General features: G+C 46.3%; 4 protein-coding genes across 4 annotated transcripts; 3 read left to right on the top strand and 1 right to left on the bottom strand.

Annotated features, from left to right (window-relative positions):
- The first annotated feature begins 292 nt into the window (after window positions 1-292).
- LOC109738706 (uncharacterized) lies at window positions 293-4313 on the top strand. Its single transcript, XM_020297793.4, has 8 exons — window positions 293-640; window positions 2443-2706; window positions 2791-2862; window positions 2953-2991; window positions 3127-3234; window positions 3329-3426; window positions 3594-3705; window positions 3885-4313. The coding sequence occupies exons 1-8, from the start codon at window positions 467-469 to the stop codon at window positions 4131-4133; spliced, it is 1116 nt and encodes a 371-aa protein (XP_020153382.1). The 5' UTR covers window positions 293-466; the 3' UTR covers window positions 4134-4313.
- Window positions 4314-5509: 1196 nt separating this feature from the next.
- Window positions 5510-8600, top strand: LOC109738703 (pentatricopeptide repeat-containing protein At3g47530). The gene has a single exon (XM_020297791.4). It carries the CDS (start codon window positions 5510-5512, stop codon window positions 7295-7297), a length of 1788 nt encoding a protein of 595 aa, XP_020153380.3. The 3' UTR covers window positions 7298-8600.
- Window positions 8601-21790: 13190 nt separating this feature from the next.
- On the top strand, window positions 21791-24149 carry LOC109738705 (iron-sulfur assembly protein IscA-like 1, mitochondrial). The gene is made up of 3 exons (XM_020297792.4): window positions 21791-22210; window positions 23493-23610; window positions 23702-24149. The coding sequence occupies exons 1-3, from the start codon at window positions 22021-22023 to the stop codon at window positions 23793-23795; spliced, it is 402 nt and encodes a 133-aa protein (XP_020153381.1). The 5' UTR covers window positions 21791-22020; the 3' UTR covers window positions 23796-24149.
- A 1009-nt stretch (window positions 24150-25158) lies between these two features.
- LOC109734398 (histone H2B.1) lies at window positions 25159-25839 on the bottom strand. The gene has a single exon (XM_020293605.4). It carries the CDS (start codon window positions 25749-25751, stop codon window positions 25293-25295), a length of 459 nt encoding a protein of 152 aa, XP_020149194.1. The 5' UTR covers window positions 25752-25839; the 3' UTR covers window positions 25159-25292.
- Window positions 25840-26356: the final 517 nt, after the last annotated feature.

Here is a 26356-nt window from a genome sequence, read left to right as displayed (position 1 = left end):
GGAGATTTGGAGTTTTTTTTAACAAAATCAGCTCATTAAAATTCTTTCAAAAATAGTCTTTTTGAAGCATTGTTTTTTTGGCCTGAGCATTAATAATGTTTTTTCCACGGAAATTTACAGGTATGTACGTAGAACATTTAACAATGTTTTTTCCAAAATAAATAATTTTTTCTTAAATTTATTTGTCATTTTTTATTATTAGGTGCATTTGAGCTCGAAATAAGAACGTGGCAAATATCCAATTTTCTCCGTCTAATCGTGACGCGACACGCGAGCCTCGTCCTCACCTCCTGCTCTATAAAACAGGGAGAGCACATCTTTCCTTCCAGGTTCCAACAGACCCCGACCGCCCCCGCCGCACAGCGCCACTCAGACGCCGGCGGCGACCCTTCCCACCACCAAGGCGGGCGGGCGCGGAGGGAGGAGGGCCGCGGACCCCAAGGAGCCCCGGAGAGGAAGGGAAACCATGGGCGCCGAGGCAGAGCAGCAGCAGCAGCTTCCTCCTCCCTCCCCCCAGGCCGGCAAGGCGGACCCGCCGGCGGTGGTGGGGCTGCAGGTGTCGGCGCTGATCGACCACGTCGCACGCGTCGACTGGTCCCTCCTCGACCGCGTCCCCGGCGACCGCGGCGGCTCGCAGCAGGTCCACCCTGACCCTTCCCTCTCCCAACGCTTTGTGCACGCCGCCGTGATTCATCTCGTACACCGAGACGGACTGCCGCCCCGTTTTCCGTTTTGTCTCCAATTATTGAGCTACCGGTGGATCGCCATGTGCTCCTGCAACTGTCGTGGGTTCAGCTTAAAAGTATTCGCTCGCTCTCAGAAGAAAACTGCGCCGCCGCCATACGTTTCTTGCTGTTCCTAGCTGCCGGCCATGTGATATTTGGATCTCCTGTCCCTAAAATTATATCCTTCATTCTCTATTGCAGAATTCCCCCTTTTCTGTGTCAAAAAGTTCATGTTACTGAACTGTTCGCCTGCTTAAAAATCAGCGGGCTTCCCCGTACATTTTTGTGATTCTCTTTGCTATTTTTGTGACCCTCTTTGTTATGTGGCCATCAGAGGTTCTTCAGTATTCTTCAGAATGTTTGACTTGCTAGTTTTGGCTTTGGGGGTAGCTCAGTGCAGATTCCCCCCTCCCGTACCACTGTAGCCTTCTCTGCATTGAATTCAAATAAAAATAGTAAAGCACTACTTTGGGTAGATTCAGATACACGATACATTATATCTTGTGTTGCTTTCATTGTTAAAAGGCTTGTTTATGGTTTGGCCTGCACACTTCTGGAATTGTCAAACAAGGCTTCATGTCGTACAACCTGATTGGTCCACTGACTAGGTTATTTGAGTTAGGTCTTGGGGTTGGTACATGTTTTGTACCGGACCGCCCCTTGTCACTATCATCTACTCCCTCCGTCCCATAATGTAATGTAAGACGTTTTTTGACACTACACTAGTGTCAAAAAACGTCCTATATTATGGGACGGAGGGAGTAGTATTCTTGACCCTCCGTTTACACAACATATAGGCAGGCTCAACATCTTGTCAGAAAATATCGCGAGTTATAGTGCCTCATTCTCATGTTTCAACTCCAGTTCCAGTTATGAACACAGAAAAGAGGTTCTGGGAAGAAATGGAGCAGAGTCTGCTTCTTTTGATGACCTTGATACACCATTTTAAGACGCAGACATTCAGAACATTTTGATGCGCAGCTGCTGGTCCTGTTGTCATCTCTAGAATATGGTACTTGCTCACTAGGAAACCATAATTTCACGATTCTGAGATTTCCATCTTCCTCTTTAGATTGCTAAATTTGCCATATGTATTTTCTCTAAATTATGTGATTTTATTATGCCTTTTAAGTTTTAACACATGACGCCCCTGAAGTTTCAGTTGAGACGGCTAATTTGTATTAATCACACTCACTCCACCTATCAAATTATCTCCTGTCTTACTGAGGGACTGAGCTAGGTGATTCTACAACTCACCTTGCTGAAGCCTTGTCAAATTTACCCTGCAAAAATTAAACCTTGTCAAGATCCTTCTTATTGTTTACTTGTTTTAGTACAAGTGCAAGAGAACGGCATATTGGTTTAGGAAGTAGTAGTATCCTGCAACACAAAAGCACTTTCACATGAAAAACAGTTTAGAGGCAAACTTGATAATGAAAATTGAAAAATGAAGATATAGTATTGTAGTCAACATTCATTCACTTCTTATAGGCCTAAGTTATTAATAAATAGACTGAAGAACAGTGTATTTATCCTTCTTTTTTTTCTATCTACGACTCTGCATCACGCACTATCTCTTAAGAGTCGTGGATTGGCTGCGTGTGAAAACATTTGCAAATATAATATAACTGATATTGCTTTGCTATATGGGAATTGTGAACCTCGCATTCAGTTGTTATGTCATGAATTTATTTGACAATTGTATTACGGTTCACAGGTATCTTTTGAGGAGTTGGATCATATTCTGAATGAAGTGAATGCCCTTATCCTTCCTTCCCATGACGACCCCTCTCCAGTTAGAACTATGGCTGGTGGTAGTGTTGCCAACACAGTTCGGGGTCTCTCAGCTGGTTTTGGGATATCAACTGGAATAATTGGAGCTCGTGGAGATGATGACCAGGGCATTTTGTTTGTCAACAACATGAGCTTTAGTGGCGTAGATCTCACAAGATTAAGGGCAAAAAAGGGGCACACTGCACAGGTAGACTAAAATCCAAAGCCAACTTTATGTTATTCCCCTTATTTTGCTACTTAGTGGACAAGGCTGAAAAGAGTGCCATTATAGTGTGCATGCTTGGTTGATGCAAGTGGCAATCGCACCATGCGCCCATGCCTATCTAGTGCAGTCAAGCTCCAGGTAACCTGTTGTTTGACACAGTGTTAAATGTTATATAGCTATTTTCTCCTAGCAATCCTAATCTTGATTCACCGTTTGTCCATGTGACAGGCCAATGAGTTCACTAAGGAGGACTTCCAAGGCTCCAAGGTGGCTTCCTTTTCCTTTTACTCTACAATCTGTGCACACATGTTCCATCATATATTGCTGCCCGGAAAGCAAATTCTGTAAAATGTATGTTTAACCTGGATACCTTTTTCATCATTGGATACTGATGTGATGCAGTGGCTGGTTGTGAGATATGCACAACAAAACCTCGCTCAGATTATTGAGGCTATCAGGGTTGCAAAACAAGAAGGTCTCTCGGTATCATTAGATTTGGCTAGTTTTGAGGTTTGACTACATCTTTAACAAGCTCATTGCTCAGTTGATTTTAATTTGCAAAAACAGTCGGATTTAGTTTCTTCGGTTTATCTCATTCGTGCAGATGGTTCGCGACTATAGGTCACAACTAATTGCCCTGTTGGAGACAGGCAACATTGACCTTTGTTTCGCCAATGAGGATGAAGCTAGGGAGATCATAGGGTGATTTTCTCTACTATTATAAATCATTGTATTTATGTAGGGAAAAAATAGATGGGGTAAATTCAAACTGAAAAGCAAATTCGTTTTCTTTCTTTCTGCAGCAAACTGTACATGGCCTTCTTTCCGTTCCCTTATTCTTATGCATCTGATTTCATCTATGTGTGCAGGGGAGGGCTGACATATGATCCAGAGGATGCGCTTGCGTTCTTGTCCAAGCACTGCAAATGGGCTGTGGTGACTCTCGCTTCAAAGGGGTGCATCGCAAAACATGGCAAGCAGGTGAGACCCGAGCATCAAAACATCAACAATGTTCTCTCTATCTTCCGACCAATGACAGCCAAACGATAAGAGTGCCGATGCTAACCAGCATGTATTTCCCTAGAAGCAAAAGAGAGATGCTAGCAGTAGTTGAGCCTGATTCAGCTTGTAGAGTTGAGCCAGATGATCTGTGCATGCAGGTAGTTCATGTGCCGGCCATCGGGGAGAGCAACGCGGTGGATGCCACCGGTGCGGGCGACCTGTTCGCGAGCGGGTTCCTGTACGGGCTGGTGAAAGGGCTCCCCCTGGAGGAGTGCTGCAAGGTCGGGGTGTGCAGTGGCGGGTCGGTGGTCAGGGCCCTCGGCGGGGAGGTGAGGCCGGAGAACTGGCAGTGGATGTACAAGCAGATGCACGCCGGTGGGCTGCTCCTCCCGGAGCTCAAGAACTGAGCCTCGCCTATGCGAGAAAAAAAACTTGTGTCAGCCCCATTGGTTGGTTGATTGTATCGCTGATTGGAAGTGCTTGCTCCCATTGATCTCCCATGCGTGTATGGGAATGGGTAGGCACGTTGATGATGATTTGCTGGAGGTGAATGAAGAGATAAATGAAAAAGAACTGGTGTAGTATCATGCATATGTGTCTGAATTTGAATTTGACTCGAAATCCAAACATCTGACTGTGGTATACTAAATGAACATAAACGTGGTCATTTTTATTACAGGACCTCATAAAGAGGGTACGGTTCCTGCGATTTCATAAAGGAGAATATAGTTGGCTCGGTTTATAAGTAAAACCAGGCCGAAAACCAAAACCACACCACAACTTGATTGATTAACGGACAATCAATCGAGAAACCTAACAATGACCACAAAAGAAAAAGAAAAAAAGAGATAAAAACAACAAAGCCGCCGCCGCCTGAAGTGGACCTCCACCGCCAACATGCCCGCTACCTAGAGTTTGAGACGCCTTCAAGAAGGAAGAACAATGCCCAAGGCGTTGTCGTCTCCGGCATTGACCCTCGCCGATCAATAGAACTGTCACCCAGAAACAGCCCACCATCGAACCTTGGGATAGGGCCCGATGGTGGCTCGATATTTGGCCACTTTTAGAAGTTTTTGACATGGTTTTCACCTGTTTTTCGATATTAAGAAAACTTGTTTTTTCTTTATTGTGTAGAAAAATATACTTTTGGAAGGAAACCAATTAAGATCCGATCGATTGAAGCCAAATGGAGTAACTTTTGTTGTGTGTTAGCGCAAGACGACGTATGGTACGAGCGCAATTGAACAAAAACATTCAAATTCAAAAGAGTGCTAAAATATACTTTTAAGCCATGCACCTGTGTATACATGTATAAATATATTTTCCCTCTTTCGTTAGTATAATCACACACAAAAATATGCAGTTGCATCAATACAATCACACATCAAAATGCAACAACTAGTGCCATGCATGTCCAGCCCAGAATGCAAATCTTTATCATCATCAAAAACATCAAACTTAGACACAATCATACAGTTATACACAAATGACAAGTTTACATGCATACACAAATCAAAGTATCGTACACATTCATAAAACAAGGAATGTAATAAGTACCAAACGTCAGGTACGAGCACGTGACTACTTCGAACACTTTTGATGGCAAGTTTAACGATCTGAGTATGCCAACTTTAACTGACAAGTATGATAACTTTAAACACAAATCCGAACGTTCGGAATCTATCGGGGTCCAAACTTTAAACACGAATCCATGATTTCCCATTTATAAGTCGACCCAAAAAATTGAACCACGCCGTCACTCCCGCCCTCTCGTGCCACTGCCATGGCACTGGCGCCGCGTCTGTCGCGCGCCCTCCGCCCCGTCCCCTCCCCCTCCCCCTCCGCCGCCGCCGCCGCCGCGCTCCTCGCCTCGACATCGCCTCTCCCCGTACGCCGCTTCCTCCAGCTCCACGCGCACCTGCTCCGCACCGGCGTCCTCCCCCTCGCACCCGCCGCCGCCTCGGCCTTCCTTTCCCTCGCGGCCGCCTCCCTCCCGCCCCATCGCGCGCTCGCCGTCCTCCACCACCACCTCACCCCGGCCTCCGTCCCCTCCACCTTCTGCTGCAACTCCATCCTCTGCTCCCTCCCGGAGCCCAGCGCCCTCGGCTTCCTCCGCCGCATGCGCGGCCTCGGGCGCCGCGGGAACGCCTTCTCCCTGGCCATCATCCTCAAGCCCTGCCGCACCCTCGCCCACGCGCGCCAGCTGCACGCCAACGTCGTGACCGAGGGCCACCTCCGCGACGCCCTCCTGGCCACCTCGTTGATGCGGTCCTATGCTACCTGTGGTGCCGGGGACAGCGCGCGTAAGGTGTTTGACGAAATGCTTGTCAAGGACGCCGTCGCGTGGAATGTTCTGATCACTTGCTATGCGAGGAATAAGAGGACGAAGGATACGCTGAGGCTCTTCGATGAGATGAGGAAAGGTGATGGTGAGGCGGGGCCGGATGAGGTGACCTGCATTCTACTCCTCCAGGCATGCACGAGCCTGGGCGCGCTCGACTTCGGGGAGAAGGTCTGGGAGTACGCGGTGGAACATGGTTATGGTGGCGAGCTGAAGGTGCGCAACTCATTGATCACGATGTACACGAGGTGCGGGTGTGTGGAGAAGGCGTACCAGGTTTTCTGTGAGACTCCTCGGAAGAGTGTGGTCACATGGAGTGCGATGATCTCTGGATTTGCAGCCAATGGCTTCGGGGAGGATGCTATCTCGGCATTTGAGGAAATGAGTAGATCAGGTGTTGCTCCTGATGCGCAGACTTTTACTGGTGTGCTCTCTGCGTGCAGCCATAGTGGGCTGGTTGATGAGGGTTTCAGGTTTTTTGATATGATGCTCCGTGAGTATCAGATGATGCCAAATGTTCGCCATTATGGATGCATTGTTGATCTAATGGGCCGTGCTGGGTTGCTTGATGAGGCATACCATCTTGTGGTTGAAGAGATGAAGGTTGCACCTGATGCAACGATTTGGCGAACTCTTCTTGGTGCATGCCGAGTTCATGGTCATGTTGATCTTGGAGAGAAGGTCATTAGTCATCTAATTGAACTGAAAGCGCAGCAAGCTGGAGATTATGTTCTCCTGTTAAATACCTATGCGGCGGTTGGGGATTGGATAAAGGTGGCGGAAGTTAGGAAGTTGATGAAGGAAAATGGAATCCAAACTACTCCTGGCTGCACAACAGTAGAGCTTAACGGTGAGCTCCATGAGTTTATTGCAGATGATGATTCACATCCAAGGAAGGCTGAGATTTACGGGAAGCTTGATGAGATAAACAGGCATTTGAGAATTGCTGGTTATGTTCCAAATGTGTCATCTGAGTTGCATGATTTGGATTCAGAGGGGAAGGAATGTGCCCTGACCTATCACAGTGAAAAGCTAGCAATCGCTTTTGCTCTTCTTGTGATGCCACAACGTAGACCAATACGCCTGGCAAAGAATCTTCGTGTTTGTGTAGATTGCCACAATTTCACAAAGGTATTTTCTGGTGTTTATAACCGATTAGTGATTGTAAGAGACAGAACTCGATTTCATCATTTCGAGGGAGGCCAGTGTTCATGCAATGATTATTGGTAGAGCATCCTTGCTTCTCTGCTGCATTCATTTATGGTGGACATTAAAGATTTGAAGTGTCCATGCACATTTGGATGTCAGGACCTCAAATTTGCAACCTTGATACCAAATGCACTTGATGGCCAGATGTGATGTGATTCGGTGATTTTGAGGCAGTCTACCATCAGGGCATATGGACCCAATTCCACAAGAAAAACAAACATAAGTTGCTTAATATGGATTTCAGTCACATCTGTATGCAGGGTCTTCCTCGAACAGTGATGTCTGAGGCTTGGCAGTGGTTCAGTTAGAAAGACTGTACATGCTGCTTACAGGAGCACCCTTGTAATAAACATGCTTTGTTGGCATGCAATATAGGACATCCTTGGCTAAAAGCGGAACAGAAAGAGATGATGGATCGTGTCAGTTTCTTGTTGGTCTGATACATCAGGTTTCGTAGACAAGCACTACAAACACAAACAGTAAGCAATTTACACTAATTTGTGTTTCTTGCATCTGTGGACCTCTTAGCAGATAATATAGCCAATATTTGTACAAGTCTGAGAAATTTGACTAAGCATGGCTATTTCAGTTTGGCAGTACTGTTTATATATTAAAACCAAGTCAGTAAACCTCTCCATACCAGATTTTCAAGGACCATTGGCATTATATGCATGACAATGCCACAATGTTGCAATGCAAAACGCTCAATTGCAGTCATCTGAACAAGTTGAGAATTACATGGTCTACTGATTCCCCACAAGTAATACTTTGAACAACAACAACACCAGCAGTATCCTTCAAAGGTTAAAAAAAACAATATCCTTCTGCATTTTCTTTGACAGCAAACTGGCACCTGAATATTTTTGCTTTAATTGAGAAGTCACCCAGGGCCTAACACCACGCATGTTTGGCTAAGTCAGCTGGGGTTCAAAGTCTCACTCCTTACCTAGTCACCCAGGTATTGTGAATTTGCCCGCATTCTTGTCTGGCGAAAACCCAAGCTTGCTGTACTGACCAATTCTGTTTCAGCAGCAGCTCCCAGACTCGATGAATTCATGATCGTTGATGTGATACTCAAGAGCTTCACAATCAGATAGCAGGAGATGCATTTTCCACTGACACTGTTTATTTTTCGTTTAATGCTATGCCTTGAGTAAACTACATATCTTAGTTCATCATACTAGAGTAGGAACGGCGGGTCATCTTTACCCCCTGCCTGCTGTTTTGCAAACCTGACAATTGCATTAGTGATCCGTCTCCTTTGATGTTTGAAGCCTGAACACCTATATTTACAGATGTAATGTAATTGGCAAGTAGTATTAAACACTGCGTCTACGGTGTATCGATTTCAACCCGGGTAAATTCTCTCACTTTGAGCAACCCTATCAAAGTCGCAATATTGGCGGCCTATATAACGCATACAGAGCGCAGTACATATGCATATGAAGGCTGATGAGGTGATGCGCAAGGTCAAAGTCGACATATTGGCTGCCTCCAAATCGTGAGAATCACTTGTCAGCGGGGCATCTTTTTTCCCCATTCTCCCTGTCATCCCCACTTGAGGTGGGCGGTGTGTAGGGGGACGTCATTTATGCATATCACAATGTATCTGCCTCCGTAGGAACGGCGTGCGGCGGTCGTGATTGCATGAGGATCGTGTGCTCATGTCATGCAGGCGGAGCTTCTTAAAACGCGGGAACGAAGGCACAACCAAGCTGAGATCGTCGTGCTAACACCGCGTGGTAGACGCGGTTGGCAAAAGGTGAAGTGAAGGCACTTGCGAGTTTTCTTTAACAAAACACTGCCGAGTTGAAAACGACATTGTTCTTGTGCTCCTAGAGGTGCCAGCGGCAGAGCAACATGAACATGGGTGCTGACATGTCATCACGGTGGTGACCACCGACAAAGCAGCAAGAGGGGGATGTCCACCCCAAGCCGGCGCAGTCACCCATCCATCCTCCCAATGGACAGACAGAGGCAAATTTGACAATTTTGACCTGGAAACGAAATAAATTCACAGAATGAACTGGGTGCGAAACTATTTCACACCCCTGACCCTTTTGTGTAGCGCCCGCCACGCCGGCGCCACACCCTACGGTGCAGCGCCTAGCTCCGGGGCGTTGCACCTCTGTCCACCGTGGCAGCCCATGGGCCCGCACCCATTAGTGCAACGCCTCCGAGCTAGGCGCCGCACATGTAATGTGCAGCGCCTAGCCGCTAGGCGCTGCACTGTGACTTATCCAGCCACTTGGCTGGGCCCCCCTCCCCCCCACCACACACTCTTCACTCTCTCCCCGAGCTTTGCCCCCTCTCCCACTCTCCCCCCCTCTCAAATCTTCTTCCAAATCTTGCAAATTTGAAGATTTGTCCGTGGATTTCGAAGTCAAACCCTCCCTCAAGGTAATAATCTCCGATCCCCTTGTTTTGATCGAAGTAAAGTTCTCCCATTGCTCATTTGTTGGTAGTTTGGGGAAACCCTAGTTTTGTTTGGATCTAGAGATTTGCATGGAGATGTGAGATGTTTTTTTGCCAATTTCTATGATTAGGCTTTGTTAGTATGCTAGGGTTATTCTTATGGGTGTTCTTATGTTGGTGCTAGGGTTAGGTTTAGAGCTAGGGTTATGGTTATGGTTAGGGTTAGGGTTATGGTTAGGGTTAGGGTTGTTGTTTCATATATATATTAGGGTTTGTATTCGGTGTTAATCCATGGATTAGTACTCATGGAAGCAATGTTACCTTGTGTTCATTGCTTATAGGGATGGGAAGAACATGTGTGTTTGTTCATCATGGGGACAAAGACGCCTTTTTGAAAGGCAATAAAGAACCGGACCCGGATGAGTTTGACATGGTGTTTGATAGTAGTCCTAGCTATGCGGAGCTCTTGCAACAAGTTAGGAAAGATTTGAATTGGATGGACCCTAGTGATATCATTGAGTTGGAGGGAAGGCATAATGTTGGTTTTGGAATGCACATCCGTTGGAAGACAATGCGTGTAAACTCGGAGCAACGTTGGGTTGCATACAAGGAGACGGTGGCCGAATCACTAGACAAGGCTCTTGAGTTATTTGCAACGAAGAAGGTTGATTCAAGTTTGCATTTGGACTTGAACCGGAACCCCTCCCCTTTGGTTGCTAGTAGCCCCCCATCCTTGAAGCGAGATGAAATTGTTGAACCTCTTTTGACCCAAGAAGTGAGGCCAACATTGAGCCCTTATAGAAACAACCAAGATGAATCTTTGCAAGAGGACAATGATGAGTATGCGGACGATGACAATGAAGTTGATCTCCATGACAACAATGTGGGTGATCTCGACAAATATCATTTGCAAGAGACAATGGACCATTCCATCCCTTTTTCCCGTGCATATGCATCGGACTCGGATGACGATGGTCCCGATGAACAAGTTGATGCGGAGGGGCTCACGGTGAAGGAGGCCGAAGCTTTCGAGAAGGTATTTGGTCGGGATCATCGGACTACATTGTTCAAGGATGTTAGTCTCGCGGATGAAGCCGTGGTAGATGGTGGCCAATGTGTACCTCTTGGGGTTAGGCCAAGCTCTCACCGTGATTTGGTAGACGACAAGAACCGGATTGCTAAAGGTTCTAAGTTCGACAGCTTGTCGGATTTGAAGATGTGGCTCGACAACTACTCGGTTACGCATTATCGTCCACACAAGGTGGTGCACTCGGACGTCAATGTGCGCTACACGGTTGCATGTGCATGTGAAGATGAAAAGGAGGTCCAACTTGGACTTACAAGAGGCCGTGGTGGTGGTAGAGGTCGTGGAAAGGAGGTCCAACAAGGAGTGGCAAGACGCCGTGGCGGTTGTCCGTGGATTGTGCGTGCAAGACCATGGAAAGGAGGTCCTACTTGGCATGTAGTGAGTTGTGTGCCAACTCACATGTGCCAAGGCAAAAGGGTGGATGGCAAGATTGTGTCCGAAGACCACAAACAACTCACGTCCGAGTTCATCGCTTACAGGCTCTCCAACTCAATATCCACACTTCCAACAATGAGCGTCCAACATGTCATTGACCTTGTGAAAGCCATCTTTCATTACAAGGTGAAATACAGCAAGGCATGGAAGGCGAAGCAAGCCGCATTTAAGATGTTGTATGGTACATGGGAGGAAGCATACAACCGAATCCCTAGGTTGTTGTTAGCCATGGCCGCGACAAACCCGGGCATGGTTCATGTGGTCGAGCCTCATGGGCACCAAACAACGGTTCATGAAGGAAGGAAAGTCAGAGTATTTGGCCGTGCTTTTTGGGCGTTTGAACAATGTGTGAGGGCTTTCGAACATTGTAGGCCGGTCATCGCAATTGATGGCACGTTCTTGACCGGACAATACAAGGGAACCTTGTTGGTTGCGATAGCAAGTGATGCCAATAACTGGGTGTTGCCATTGGCATTTGCTTTGGTTGAGGTGGAAAACAATGACAACTGGGAGTGGTTTCTGCATCTTTTGAGGACGAAGGTGTTACCCGCTCAAAGGGAAATTTGTGTCATATCGGATCGGAATCAAGGAATTCTTAACGCCGTGGAGATTGACATTCCCGGGCATGCTCCGTTGCACCATCGCTGGTGCATGAGGCACTTTTGTTCGAACTTCTATAGGGCATGTGGCCTGAAGGAGTTGGCCGATGATCTTCAAGATTGTTGTCTCGCTTTCTCCGATAAGCGCTTCGCCACTTTGTACAACAAATTGCTCGCACACAAAAAACTTGATCCCGGGGGTCAAGACTTTCTCAATAGGCACATTCAATACCGGAACAAGTGGGCACGTGCTTTTGATGAAGATGGCCGGAGATACGGTCAAATGACAAGCAATATGGCCGAATGCTTCAATAGGGTGCTCAAAGGTGCACGTGGATTACCCGTGACGGCAATAGTTCAATACACATTTGACAAGATGAATGCGTACTTTGTAAAGTACTCGATGGAAACCGATGCACAGATAGCGGGTGAGAACCCACGGAAGTAGAAGTACAAGTTCCCACCCAAAGTTGATGAATGGTTGCTATTTCAATCACGGAAGGCGGACTCAGAAGAAGCTATATTATATGACAATGAAGAGTGGAAGTACGAAGTGAAAGAGCCAGGAGGAACCACAAATGATGGCCGGCAACATGGAGGTCGGGCTTTCAAGGTGTCGTTAACACAATGTGATTGCACTTGCGGGAGGCCATTGTTGCTTCATCTCCCATGCTCACATTTGTATGCCGCCGGCCGCGTTAGGAATGTGGACATCAATCACCCACGCACCGTGAGGGAGTCGGAGTTCTCAATCATGACGGTGAAGAAAACATGGGCTCCCCGCTTTCACCCATACTTTGACCAATCACAATGGCCGGAGTATCATGGAGTTCAACTATGGCCGGATCCGGAGTTGAAGGTTGTTAAACGGGGTAGACGTAAGACAAAGCGTCTTAGAGGCGACATGGACGGATGGGGCCATGGTGGGCGCCGTGAAGCGGGCAACGACCAATTCCAAGAGCCTCGTGAGAGCTCCCGTTGTGGGGAGTGCAAAGGTCATGGCCACAACAAAAGAAAATGTACCAAACCAAGGAAAAGGTCCAAGAAAAATGATGCAAGCACAAGCCAACATGGAGCTACACAAGGGAGCCAACCAAGTGGTAGCCAACCTAGTGGTAGCCAACAAGTGCCAAGCCAACCAAGTGGTAGCCAACCTAGTGGTAGCCAACAAGTGCCAAGGCAACCAAGTGGTAGCCAACAAGTGCCTAGCCAACCAAGTGTTAGCCAACCTAGTGGTAGCCAACAAGTGCCAAGGCAACCAAGTGGTAGCCAACAAGTGCCTAGCCAACCAAGTGTTAGCCAAAGAGGATCTAGGCAACAAAGAGGTCGGCAACTTGGACTTACAAGAGGCCGTGGTGGTGGTAGAGGTGGTGGTGGTGGTCTCGGCCGTGGTGGTGGAAGAGCTCGACGTGGTGGTAATGGCCGTGGTGATGGTCTCGGCCTTGGTGATGGTCTTGGCCTTGGTGGTGGACTTGGCCGTGGTGATGGACAAGCGCAAGTTCGTTATAGAGGAATGTTTGGATACCTAGATGGACCGTTTCCGTATGTTCCTCACTAACTATAATGTATCATATGTTCTTGTTTTTTCATATGTTCTTCTTTTTCATATGTGCTTCCATTTGTTCTTATTGTCCTTACTAACCATTATGTTTCACTCATTGTAGGTATGGCGGCTTCCCAACCCAACAAACCAACGATGAAGGAGGATGGCGAAGATGAGATGGCCGGATGGTGGGAGAAGGCTGCGAAGAAGCTTAGAGAGGAGGATGCAGCCAAGCTAAAGAAGAAGAAGGAAGAGGAGCTTGAGAAGGAGAGGAAGCGAAAACAGAGTGCGGCAAATGCGATGCGCGCTAGGGAGCAAGCGTTGATGAGGCAAATTGAGGAGGCACAGAAGAAGCATCAACAGGATTTTGAAGAAAGAACCATGAAGCTTTGGGCAATTGCAGCTGAAAAAGAAGAGAGGGACAATCAGATATTCATGGAGAGGGTGGTTAAGGAGGCTCACCTCATAAGAAAAAGGGAGGAGGAAGAGGAAGAAGAGAGGAAGAAGAAGAAGGGAAAGGGGCCTTGCTCTACGCAATAGAGCTATGTCTCCTCTTCGATTTGGTTGTGAACTACTATGTCTCCAATGTGATTTGGTTGTGAACTACTATGTGCCGTGAACTACTATGTCTCCTCCTCGATTTGGTTGTGTGAACTTCTATGTGCGGTGAACTACTATGTCTCCTCTTTGATTTGGTTGTAAGAACTACTATGTGTCGTGAAGTACTATGTGTTATGAACTACTATGTGTCGTGAAGTACTTGGGCGCTGCAATCTACCATGTGGCGCCTAGCTGTTGTGGCTCTCTGTATAGCTAAAATATTCACTAAGTCCAAGTCCAAGTGCCTCAAACTGTAAAGTACCTTCTGTTCTGGCTGCATAGCTACAGACCAGTGCAGCGCCTAGCTCGGAGGCGCCGCACTCTATAGTGCAGCGCCTGCGAGCTAGGCGTTGCACTGTAGAGTGCGGCGCCTCCAAGCTAGGCGCTGCACATGTCTGTAGCTATCCAGAAAAGCAACAGAAGTATGGCTAGTTGCAGACATGTGCAGCGCCTAGCTTGGAGGCGCCACACTCTACAGTGCAGCGCCTGCGAGCTAGGCGTTGCACTGTAGAGTGCGGCGCCTCCAAGCTAGGCGCTGCACATGTCTGTAGCTATCCAGAAAAGCAACAGAAGTATGGCTAGTTGCAGACATGTGCAGCGCCTAGCTTGGAGGCGCCACACTCTATAGTGCAGCGCCTGCGAGCTAGGCGTTGCACTGTAGAGTGCGGCGCCTCCAAGCTAGGCGTTGCACATGTCTGCAGCTATCCAGAAAAGCAACAGAAGTATGGCTAGTTACAGACATATGCAGCGCCTAGCTTGGAGGCGCCACACTCTATAGTGCAGCGCCTGCGTGCTAGGCGTTGCACTGTAGAGTGCGGCGAGCACTCTACAGTGCAACGCCTAGCACGCAGGCGCTGCACTATAGAGTGTGGCGCCTCCAAGCTAGGCGCTGCACAAACACTTAGCAATTTTTTGCCTGAAACTTGAGGCCTACCTACTGTGCCTCCTCCCCCCTCTACTGGGTCTTTTTCAGCCACAGTTCAACAATTAGTATAACAAACATTCAGGTTCAAAAAGGGTTCACAAAAGACATCATTTCTTAGAAAAGAACCATCACAATAAGTTCCAGTTGACCATAGAGCTACCACCACTACAAGTTCAACGACATAACAATTCGCACTCGAAGTTCAACATTATAAAAAAACTAAGATGACTAGTGCTTTCCACGCTTCCTGGGTCCTCCCCCCCTCTTGACGCTTATCTTCTTCACCTTCCTAGGAAGAGGAACCCGCTCCGGCTCCGGCTCCGCCTCCGGTTCGACATCGTCATCCAAATAGTCATCCAAAGCCGCCATCCGCGAGGTGCCGACCGTCCTTTTGCCTCTTTGGGTGAAGTCTTCAGGTGTGTACTTGTTGATTCCCCTCCTAGGCTTCAACTCGTATGCAGACCGAGCCCGGTACGTCCCCAAGGTCATATCATCAGCAACCTATGCATCAACAAAATATATGGAAAGACCGTGTGTGAGGATATAGTTAGCAATGCATCAACAAATGGATATATATCGTCATGACATACCTCTTGGGTGACCGCACCCACATCCTCATCCTCGAAAGGTTCACCATGGCTCTGCCCCGAAGCGGGATCTGATGGTGTCGCCGACCTAGACCGTTCTGGTGATACATACTCGGGGTCACGACAACCAAAAAGGTTTGATAGCCGCCTTAACTTTTGGCCCTGGCGCTGCAACATGTACAAGTGAATGAGACATGGAACGTACCAACAAATGTTAAGTGCTAGTTTGAAGGAGATTTGAACCTTAATGAATTCTCGAAGTGCACCTTCCCCATCGCTTTTGCCAGCCGGGGTTGTTTCCAAAATAGTCTCGGTCTCGTCAGCTGCTTTCTTGATCTGGGCACGCTATGAACAGAAACGGTATCAAAGTGTTAGGCAAGCGAAGATGTGAAAAGTGCGAATGGAAAAGCAAAAAGGGCTAACCACAAAGTTCATCATTGGAGCTGAAGGGATCACCGAGCTGCCTTTCCTGACTAATGCGTTGTACTGGTGCTGGGCTACCTCATCAAAAACGGTGGGTTCTTCCAGAATCTCCTCAGCATACGCCGGCTGGCATACCTCCACGCGGGTACTTGCAAGAAACCATGCGAGATAGTTGTTGAACGCGATCGGGCAGTGCTCACGAAGCTGGGCTCGTTTTCCAGCCCTTGCTTGCTCCACACTAAGAGCGAACTGCACGACATACTTCCTGTGATGGTTGGCCCAATCCTTGGTCTTCCGTTGCTTTTTCCTATCCAACCTGCAAGTTAGAAACAGAATATTAGCATCATCGAAACCGTCGAGAAGCTGCTATTGCTCAAGGTTAATTATATCTTACGCGTGTAGCAACTTGTCCGTGTCCTCCCACTCTGGCGGGTGTGGCTGGAACAAACCAAACTGGCGGAACACCCAATGTGGCAGGTGAAGCTCAACCGCCCAGTTGCATATCAGTGGGCACCGCATATGCCAGAGATCCCTATCCCTAATGCACATCGGATTAAGCCTGAACTCTATAGGGTTACCAAAACTCTCTCCTTTTCCATACGGCTCCCATTCCACCTGCAAAATGGGATTGAATGCAAAATTGATATCGAGTGAAGATACAAGCATGATAATCACTTATGCAAGGTCGGTTCACCTGCTCAGGCGTGATCGCGTCCAGCTCGCTCTTGTACAACTTGTACATTACCGAGGGATCATCCGTCGTCTCATTTAACACATCCCACTTGTAAGCCCAAGTGGGGAGCCGTAGTGGGTCGTCTTTATCGTCCCAATCCTCGTCCTTCACGGTCTTAGGTCGTCCAACCGGCAAACGCTCCCAGCTCCATATGGAAAGTGCGAGCAGACAACCACCAATACCTCCAGTGTGCCTACAACTGGCATCGTCCAACTGCACATAAAAAAGAACATGGTCAAATTTGCCGCAAGAGCGCATTGATAATGTATCAATGAAGTGAAAAGGAAACAACTTCATACCTGTCGATACAAGTAAGCTAGTGTCGCCGAACCCCAACTCCATTTGCTATCGAAGACGGTCAACGCCTTCAGCCACATCCATGGAGCATTCTTGCTTGTGCCATCAGCAAACATTGTCCTCGATATCACGTACCACATGTAGACACGAGCATATGTCTTCACCATGTCCTCATTAGCATCATCGGGGCAATGAGCGAAGTTCGATGATATCCACGTGAAAGTGGCGCCCACTGCGACTCTTTCCTTCTTCTTATGTTCCCTTTCTGGCTCCCGAGGCTCCGGAGGAACCATACCGATAAGGGCTTGCATCTGCGCACGCCACCCTTCAGAATCGGTGTTCATACATAAAGGATTGCCATCGATAGGAAGACCGGTGATCATAGCAATATCCTGCGGCGTCACGGTCATCTCCCCGGTCCGAAGATGAAAAGTGTGTGTCTCCGGCCTCCAATGATCAATAAGCGCGGTGAGTGCTGCAGCATTGTTGGGTGGCGTCGACCGGCGGACCAACTCAATGAAAGGGAGAAGTCCTGCCTCCCTAACATAAGGTGTGTACCGCTCATCATAGCGCATCCCTCCAAGGCTGATCCCGTGAGACCGAAGCTTCAGAGGTGCAAGCTCCTACAAACAAACAAATCATAACATTACATATGGGGCATTTGTGTTTGAAAAAACATACGAAATTCATAACACCGGCCACTTTCAGTATTACCCGCTGCTGCACCGACATAGCGTACGACCGGTGTTGTTTGTCCCAATGATCATCGAGAAGCCAAACCATCCTAACAATTTCAACAAAGCATTCTTGTCAACACGATTATCTTTTCAATTCAAAAAAACTAAAGTAGGCCTACTACATGCAAGATCCAAAGCATATGGTGCTTCCCCCTACTTGGGCCTACTTCATACAAATAACATGTCAATCTATGTATCCAAACTATAACATGTCAATCTACTTCTCCATAGAAATAACATGTCAATCTACTTCTCCATACAAATAACATGTTAATCTATGTATCCAAACTATAACATGTCAATCTACTTCTCCATACAAATAACATGTCAATCTACTTCTCCATAGAAATAACATGTCAATCTATGTATCCAAACTATATAAATAACATGTCAACCTATCTATCCAAACCACATTCTAATCTAACAAGGGTTCCCCAAATCCAATATATGCAAGATTCAAACAAAAGTTGCCCAAATCTAATACATGCAAGATTCAAACAAGGGTTCCCCAAATCTTCAAAATATAATATTTTCTATGGATAGAAAGAAGGGGATCGGAGGAGAGTACCTTCTACGATGGATTGGTGAACAAATGCACGGACCAAATCGTCGGATCGGAAGGATTTGGGAGAGGGGATTGAGAGGGGGAGTGCAGATGGTCGCCGCCCTGTTTTTCTGTAACTGCCAATGGGGAGGGTGGGGGAGGAGAGGGCTGGCGCGTTTGCAGATAAGTCACAGTGCAGCGCCTAGCGGCTAGGCGCTGCACATTACACGTGTAGCGCCTAGCTAGGCGCTGCACATTACAGGTGCAGCGCCTAGCTCGGAGGCGTTGCACTAATGGGTGCGGGGCCATGGGCTGCCGCGGTGGACAGAGGTGCAACGCCCCGGAGCTAGGCGCTGCACCGTAGGGTGTGGCACCGGCGTGGCGGGCGCTACACAAAAGGGTTAGGGGTGTGAAATAGTTTCGCACCCAGTTCATTCTGTGAATTTATTTCGTTTCCAGGTCAAAATTGTCAAATTTGCCACGGACAGAGTGAAGACGGAGCAACAACCTGAGGAGGAGGCACTTATTGTAGGTGGCGACAGAGCGAATGACACGGCCACCCGCAAACTCCTTTTTACCGGAGGCGGGATGTACCGGAGCCGCATCCATCCTCCACATGCTTTATGATCTGTGCATAAGTAGGGTCCATCCATATGTATAATCATGTATTGAGACAGGTGACCTTTTGTATATAGTCAAATCAATGTCAGACTAGTAGGGTCCATGCCAGGGAGCAGTGGAATGTACGCATGCATGCAGCATCTCTCCCCTCTCTCAAACAAATCCATGCATTTTATTTTTGGTTATATTTTTAGATGACCAATATTTTTACAGCTTTGTTCTATTATTTAAAATTTTCATATATTCAAATTCTTGAACATAAGATCTTTATAATGATACAAATCTTGAATATATTTAAACTAGTTTAATTTTTACTATTTCAATCATATCAAAATATTAATTTCACTCATTTCAAATTACAATTTTTGAAATGATTGAAATCAGTTATTGAAATGATTGAAACACTTTTCCGAATATAGTTTTTTTTGTGAGTTTCATATTCTAGCTTGTGAAATTGTTTCTTCAATGGAGTAACTGTGATGTGTTTTACTGAAACTAGTAAAATTTATCTTTTGTAATAAGTGTAATCAGTTTTCTGAAACAAGTGAAATATATTATTTCAATTGAGCGACTGTAGTGTGTTTTCTGAATGAGTGAAATGAGTTATTTGAAAAAAGTGAAATATATATTTTGGTGTGAAACGACTTTTTCATTGTGTGATACTGATATTTCTGCTGAGTGAAATATGTTTCAATTTTTTTTCATAAATACGAAGCGAAATTAGTTTCTCATATATATTTTGTAATGAGTGAAATCAGTTTTCTGAAACTAGTGAAATGGGTGAAATATATATTTTGTAAATGAGTGCAGTGTGTTTTCTGAAATGAGTGAAATAAGTTATTTGAATAAAAGTGAAATAAAACCAATTTTTGTTGTGAAACTAATTTTTCAGTGTTTGAAACTGATATTTTTTATGAGCGGAATATATTTCAATATATTTCTTAAATTTGCAGCGAAATTAGTATTGCAAATGAGAGTAATGTGTTTTCTGAAATGTGTGAAATCTATTTTTGAAACGAGTGAAATGATTTTTTAACTTCTATTAGCGAAACATTCAAAAACACTTTTATGAAATAGAGGATCAATCTTATGTTTTATGAAAGCGATATTAAAAATAATTAAAATATAGAAATAAGAAATTAGTGAAATAGGTTTATTTAAAATATGTGAAATTGACTATTTCAAACACGTCTAAGTTGCAGTCAAACACGTCTAAATTGAATATATTAAACTTCTATTTTACTACTATATCAAATATATCTGTGTCTTTGTGAGTTTCATATTGCAGTTTGTGAAAATGAGCGAAACACTAGAAAAAACTTCTTAAAATAGTGAAACAATTTAGTGTTTTATGAAAGTGATTTCAAAGATAATTGAAACATATAAAATAAAATATATTTCAAACATATCCAAAATTGATCTTGTTCTCTAGATCTTGTCACCACGAATTTAAATATACAAAAAGTTTCAATAATGAACATTTGGTTCAAAAGATACAAGTCATTAAAAATATGTGGATGAAAATAAAATGCATGTCATATGTATCCCGTGAGTGAATGCATGCATGCATGCACCATTGTCTCTACTCTAACTCTCTCTCTCTCTTCTGTAAAAGCTGACAATATCTGACACTGGTACATGTATTGCTATGTGTAGTCTGATATCTGAAAATAGAGTATAAAACCTGCACGGATCTTGATGAAAATGACGGAGGGTGGATTGCCCACCGGTACATCCCGACACCGGTAAAATTACTTATTCGCACGACCACCCTCCTCCTTTGGTGACAATCGCACCCTCAGGCAACAAGGTATTGAGCTCCCAAAACCTGTCAAACGTTTGCCTAGAGGAAGGAGCGGTGCAATGCGTCCATCGCTTTACCGACAGATGGATGAAGCTCCACCACCTTCATCAATGCACTAGAAGGGCATCAAGGACCGCGTTGATTAGCATAATTCTACCGCCAACCAGGGAGGTATATGTCTGCCCTGGCATGGGGGCTTGACTGCTTTCTTCTCACACAACAGAGGGGGGGAGGTACTACCTCCGTTTCAGTTTACAAGTCCTGCGCGTATACCTAGGTTGTCAATTTTAGCACCCTAACATAAATTATATAACACAATAACTATACCGTTTGAAAATAGAACATCTCAAGTTTATATTGGTATATTTTTTTTAATATATGACTTGTATTAGGTTGGTCAAATTGATGATCTAGGGATATGCGCACGCCCTGTAAACTGTGAGAGAGGTGTAGTATGTTTGGAGGATGCCTTTAATGTTAACCCGAGGATCTGACCAACTTCGTCGAGCACACCATTATGGCATGCATGAGGATCAGAGTTACTCCCTTCCAATACGAGAGTGTTGCATGCACAATCTGTTCATGCACGATCCGTGCACGACATGATTAGAAGCCACACGGATTTTAAAAACGAGGCAATCCAAAGTGACTTCTCCTGTGTGAATGCATCGTGTGCATAGCAGTGCTCTTCCAATAAGGTGTGCATGTATGTTAATGTTTAACTTTGATCATCATTTAGACTAGTAATACATGAATTATGTGACTTCAAAATTATACCATAAAAAGCTTTCTTCAAATACGAGTTCGATGGTATGACTTTTGTCTCACATAACCCACGTTTTGTTTGTTAAACCGGTGGTCAAACACGATTTCAAATTGTATGTGTGTCTTATTCACCAAAAAAAAAAAGGGAGTGATATTTAAGCCGGTGGCGAAGGCAAACTTGTCGAGGAGCTTGAGACACCGAGCCAGGTAAATCGGCACGCACAACGGTGAGCGTGTCAAAGTTTGATTTTCCTATGAATTTCTGGCACGAAAGAAATTGTTGAAGAAAAACCTATAAAGTGGCAGGCAGCTAAAAAAACTACCAAATCCAAAGTTGATGGGCCGAATGGGTCTGGCCCAGAGGAACCAATAACCTGAGCAGTTTCCAGACGCCTCCGTCCACCCCAAATTCGTCCGTCCATTCGTCGAAAGGGGATTACGGCCCCACGCCAGCGCGCCCCGGCACCGCCGATCCAGCCGCGCCGCTGCTGCCGGCGCCCTCGATCGGAGACCTTGGAAGGAGAGCACCCGCGCCAGGAGGGAGAAGATCCAGGGCGCCCCGGCGTAATCTTGCCGCGCAAGGCCCTTCCTGCCAAGACGAATCGCGCCTGCCGCCGCGCCGGCGAACCATGTCGTCGTCCGCGCTGAGGGCCGCGGGGCAGAGGGCGGGGGCGGCCGCCCGGAAGCAGGCGCTCACCCTGACGGAGGCCGCGGCGGCCAGGGTGCGCCACCTCCTCGACCTCAGGCAGCGGCCCTACCTGCGCCTTGGCGTCAAGGCGCGCGGCTGCAATGGGCTGTCCTACACGCTGAATTATGCCGGTATGCTAGCTTCGCGTTTCCAGCGTATTTGTTTCATGTTGAAATTCCCTTGTTGCTGGTGGTTCGGTGTTTTAGAGGGATGAAGCTGTCGTGCCCTGCATCTTGCAAAATTTTGTTTAGATGACCCTGCGATGTTACAGCGATATACACAGCAAACCTAATGAAATCAACTGGCCTGATAATTTAATTCTCGCATGCCATATCGCTGTACAAGTTTCAGAGGGGGGAAGTGAACATATTCATAGGTTCAACTGGTATATATTGCATGTTGTATTGCCCGGTGTTGCTGTTCCAATGCGTGAGTTTCAAGTTAATTAGTTCAGCATTTCAGAGGTATGAAGCTACCATGCTTTGCATCTTGCAAAATATTATGCAGAAACTCTTCAATGTTACAGCAATATACGCGCCAAACCTAGTGAATTAAATGGCCACATAATCTGTCTAAACCTAGTGAATTAATGGCCACATAATCTGGCCAAACCTAGTGAATTAAATGGCCAGATAATCTCACCAAGCTTAGTGAATTAATTTGTCAGGTAATCAATCTGTCCATGTCCCTGGTATACCATTTCTTTGAGATTGTTGTATAAGTAGAAGAGGAGGGGAAGTGAACATACGCATTCATAAGTTACAACGTGAAATCGCTGTTATATTGCTTGGCCCTGCCCCCATCCTCCAACATCTAATATGCAGGGTTTCATGCTGTATATTTTGTTTGCTTAAATGTTTGTTATGTTAGAGCGAGGCCATGATGTTTAGTAGTCTGAACATTCGTGCGATATGTAGGCTGTGCTGTTCAACTCCTATCATGTTTAGTTTTCTTAGTAACATCTGGTTGAACAATTTCTCCAATTATTAGTTCGTCGATCTAATGTTTTTGCCCGACCTGTGTCATAAAAAGCCTTGCCCGTATGTACAATTATACAGCCTTGGTCAGATGTTGGTACAGATTAGTGAGCCGTGCCCAGCGTGGCACACATTTATTTTTTGTTAGTAAATATATCAATCTATTAAGCTTAATTTCCCAAACCAAGAATGCATATCAACCGTAGCATTGGTCAGATATTCATACAAATTAACGGGGTGCTATTTCTGTCCATTGATAGATCAATCTTTTGAGCCTAATTTATTTTTTTCAAGAACTTTTGAGCCTAATTTAACAAACCAAGAATAGATATCGACTGTAGCATCATCTTATCATTGTGTAGATTGAACTAGCTTCCGCATTTTCTTTCGTCTGTTTTCTGCTGTCCGTGCCAAAGTTGAATCTCTCCTTGTTCAGAAGAAAAAGGGAAGTTTGATGAGCTTGTTGAAGAGAAGGGTGTGAAAGTACTGATTGACCCCAAGGCCCTGATGCATGTGATCGGCACCAAGATGGACTTCGTTGATGATCCACTCAGGTATGGTCTCTAATTTCTGTGAAGAACATGCTTGTTCTCAACCTCCATTGGCTTACCTCTTGTTGGTTACTGATAGTGGCTTGCGTTGCAGGTCAGAGTTTGTGTTCATAAACCCGAACTCGAAAGGGGAGTGTGGATGCGGTGAATCTTTCATGACTACGGGCAGCAAAGGATCTACGTCATGATGCGTCATGCGATGATGTAAATAGAGCGAAGCATGTGCAGTGGTGGCTCTAGTTACTGATATAATTTTGTCTTGGAAAGCAACGGCCATTGTAAGCTTGTTGCGTTTGCATCCAGGTAGTGAACACTGCAGTGGATTTAATCACGTGATGGATGAACCAGCTTGTTACCGGTACTCTTACATTCATCTTGGCCCTGTGTTGTTGTTACGCTCACTAATTCTTGTTTGGGAACATATCGAGTGCACGATGGTCAAAATAAACATAGAAAGCATTCTTCTGATACAATGCCGTCTGGTGTTTTTCCCGGTGGAAATAAAGGATGTATCTATGGCATTTATCTTGGTTAAAAATAAATCTGGAGCTCTTGCTTGTTTGAAGATTTATGTACTCCCTCTGGTCCAAATTAATTGACACAGCCTCTATATAATGTCCAAGTACTTAAATTAAGCTAGAACTGGGATGAACCCAGGTCGAATTCTTGGCAGACCTGGAACCGGAATTGAACAGCAGCAGAAGCCAGGCAACATAACACACTGAAGATCGCATCTGATATTACTGTCAGTAATTGATGTGATCGATTGCATTGGAAGTTTGAACTGCAGAATATTGCATGTTTTCATAGACTAGTTTCTGTTTGCCATACACTTGACGACTCCAGGGCGCGCCGTGCTCTCGCCGCACGGCGTTCCTGCCACCGATCAACCAGCTAAGTTTGGCTGCCGTCCTGCTAGTACGATGTTACTGCTACCACGACGGTGAGGCGGTTGTGCGGCTGATCTTGGAGAGCATACAGCGTACTCTCTGAATTACCAGTGTCCAACTACAAAGCAATGCCTGCTGGACTGCAACGGGAACTGAAATTGCCTGAATACTGTCGCATTTCGAGTACCAAAAATGGATGTGCAGTGCGATTAGGAAAGGAAGCATATCAGCCATGAAACAGAAGACTGGGACAAACAAACAAACAGTAATGAAACAGAAGTCATAAACCACTTGGAACGAACTATCAGATCCGTCGAGCAGAAATTCGGAACTGCTGTTGGCATTATTGCAAAACGAATCATGTGGTACAACTTTTCGCTCCCACTGGAACGACACCGGTTGACATGAACTCGATTGATTTTTAGGAGCGACAGAACTTCCGGCCAATTGATTTTTTCGTTTTGATGCACGAAACATGGCTCCAGAACTGGAAGATCGTGTCATGGGGCAGCAAATTTAACAGACAGTACAATCTCACACAGAATTTGGAAAAGCAAAGTCTAAGACCGCCGATAAGAGCACATGATTCTCAGAAAGGAGAGGATCAGCACCTTGACTCGAGATCAAGAATTCAAGACCAGAACAAAATAAGACTAGCATGTACGTACTGAACATTGAGGCAGGCACCATTACCATTTCTCGAGATCCAGAAACATCGCGGTGCGATTCTTACAGGATAACACGGCCACAAACACACCCGAACAGCTAACTACGAGACACAGGAAGACGAACAGCCTAAGAGGAGGTGAACTTGGTGACAGCCTTGGTGCCCTCGGAGACGGCGTGCTTGGCGAGCTCGCCGGGGAGGACGAGGCGGACGGAGGTCTGGATCTCCCGGGACGTGATGGTTGGCTTCTTGTTGTACCGCGCCAGCTTGGCGGCCTCGCCGGCGAGCTTCTCGAAGATGTCGTTGATGAAGGAGTTCATGATGGACATGGCCTTGGAGGAGATGCCGATGTCGGGGTGCACCTGCTTCAGCACCTTGAAGATGTAGATCTTGTACGTCTCCACGCTCTTCTTGGCCTTCTTCTTGCCCTTCTTGTCGCCGCCCTCCTTGGCGGCCGACTTCCCCGCCGGCAGCCGCTTCTCGGCCTTGGGCTTCTTCCCGGCGGGAGTCTTCTCGGCCTTCTCCGCCGCGGGCTCCTCCTCCGCGGGCTTCTTCGCCGCCGGCTTCTTCTCGGCCTTGGGCGCCATGGATGCGGACGGTGGGGTGGACTGGGGCTGGGTTTCGCCGGAGGATATGGAGGAGATGGTGGGTAATTGCAGATGAGATGTGGGAAGACGGGGAGGGGGCGGAGAATTTTATAGATGGGAGAGGCGAGAGCTGATTGGTGGAGGGGTGGTGCCGCGGATCGATGATGTCAAGCGATACCAGCCGTTCGCCGCTTTTGGGATGGACGGGCTGGATGCGTTTCGACGCGGATCGCTGGCCTGGCTAAATTGTGTGTGTGCTTTCCGCGCGCGCTCTGGCAGAATGGAGGGAACCCGCGGGCGCGAATTTCATGGAGAAATTCCGGGCGCTCGCCCGATTTGTATTGAGCAATAGCACAGTGAGTTTTTTTTAATCAAAAATGAGATTTATTAATTATTATTTTTGCAAGAAGAGATTTATTAATCATTAGAGCATATATAGCCGGACTGGGAAATCCAGCCCCTAAACATCCGTGAACATGCCTGGTCGCGACTCTGGACAGCCCCTCAAAAGTCCTGCAAACGTGCGCATCCCTCCTTCATCTATTCGGAGAGGGTTCCGGTCTCAGGGTGAACCTACTCAAGAGTGCAGCCTTGCCAATTCGATG

The sequence above is a fragment of the Aegilops tauschii genome, chromosome 4 (assembly GCF_002575655.3).
Source record: "Aegilops tauschii subsp. strangulata cultivar AL8/78 chromosome 4, Aet v6.0, whole genome shotgun sequence".
In the NCBI taxonomy this organism is placed as follows: Eukaryota; Viridiplantae; Streptophyta; class Magnoliopsida; order Poales; family Poaceae; genus Aegilops; species Aegilops tauschii.
The sequence above is the reverse complement of the archived record's forward strand: the minus strand, read 5'-3'. Positions and strand labels throughout refer to the sequence as shown.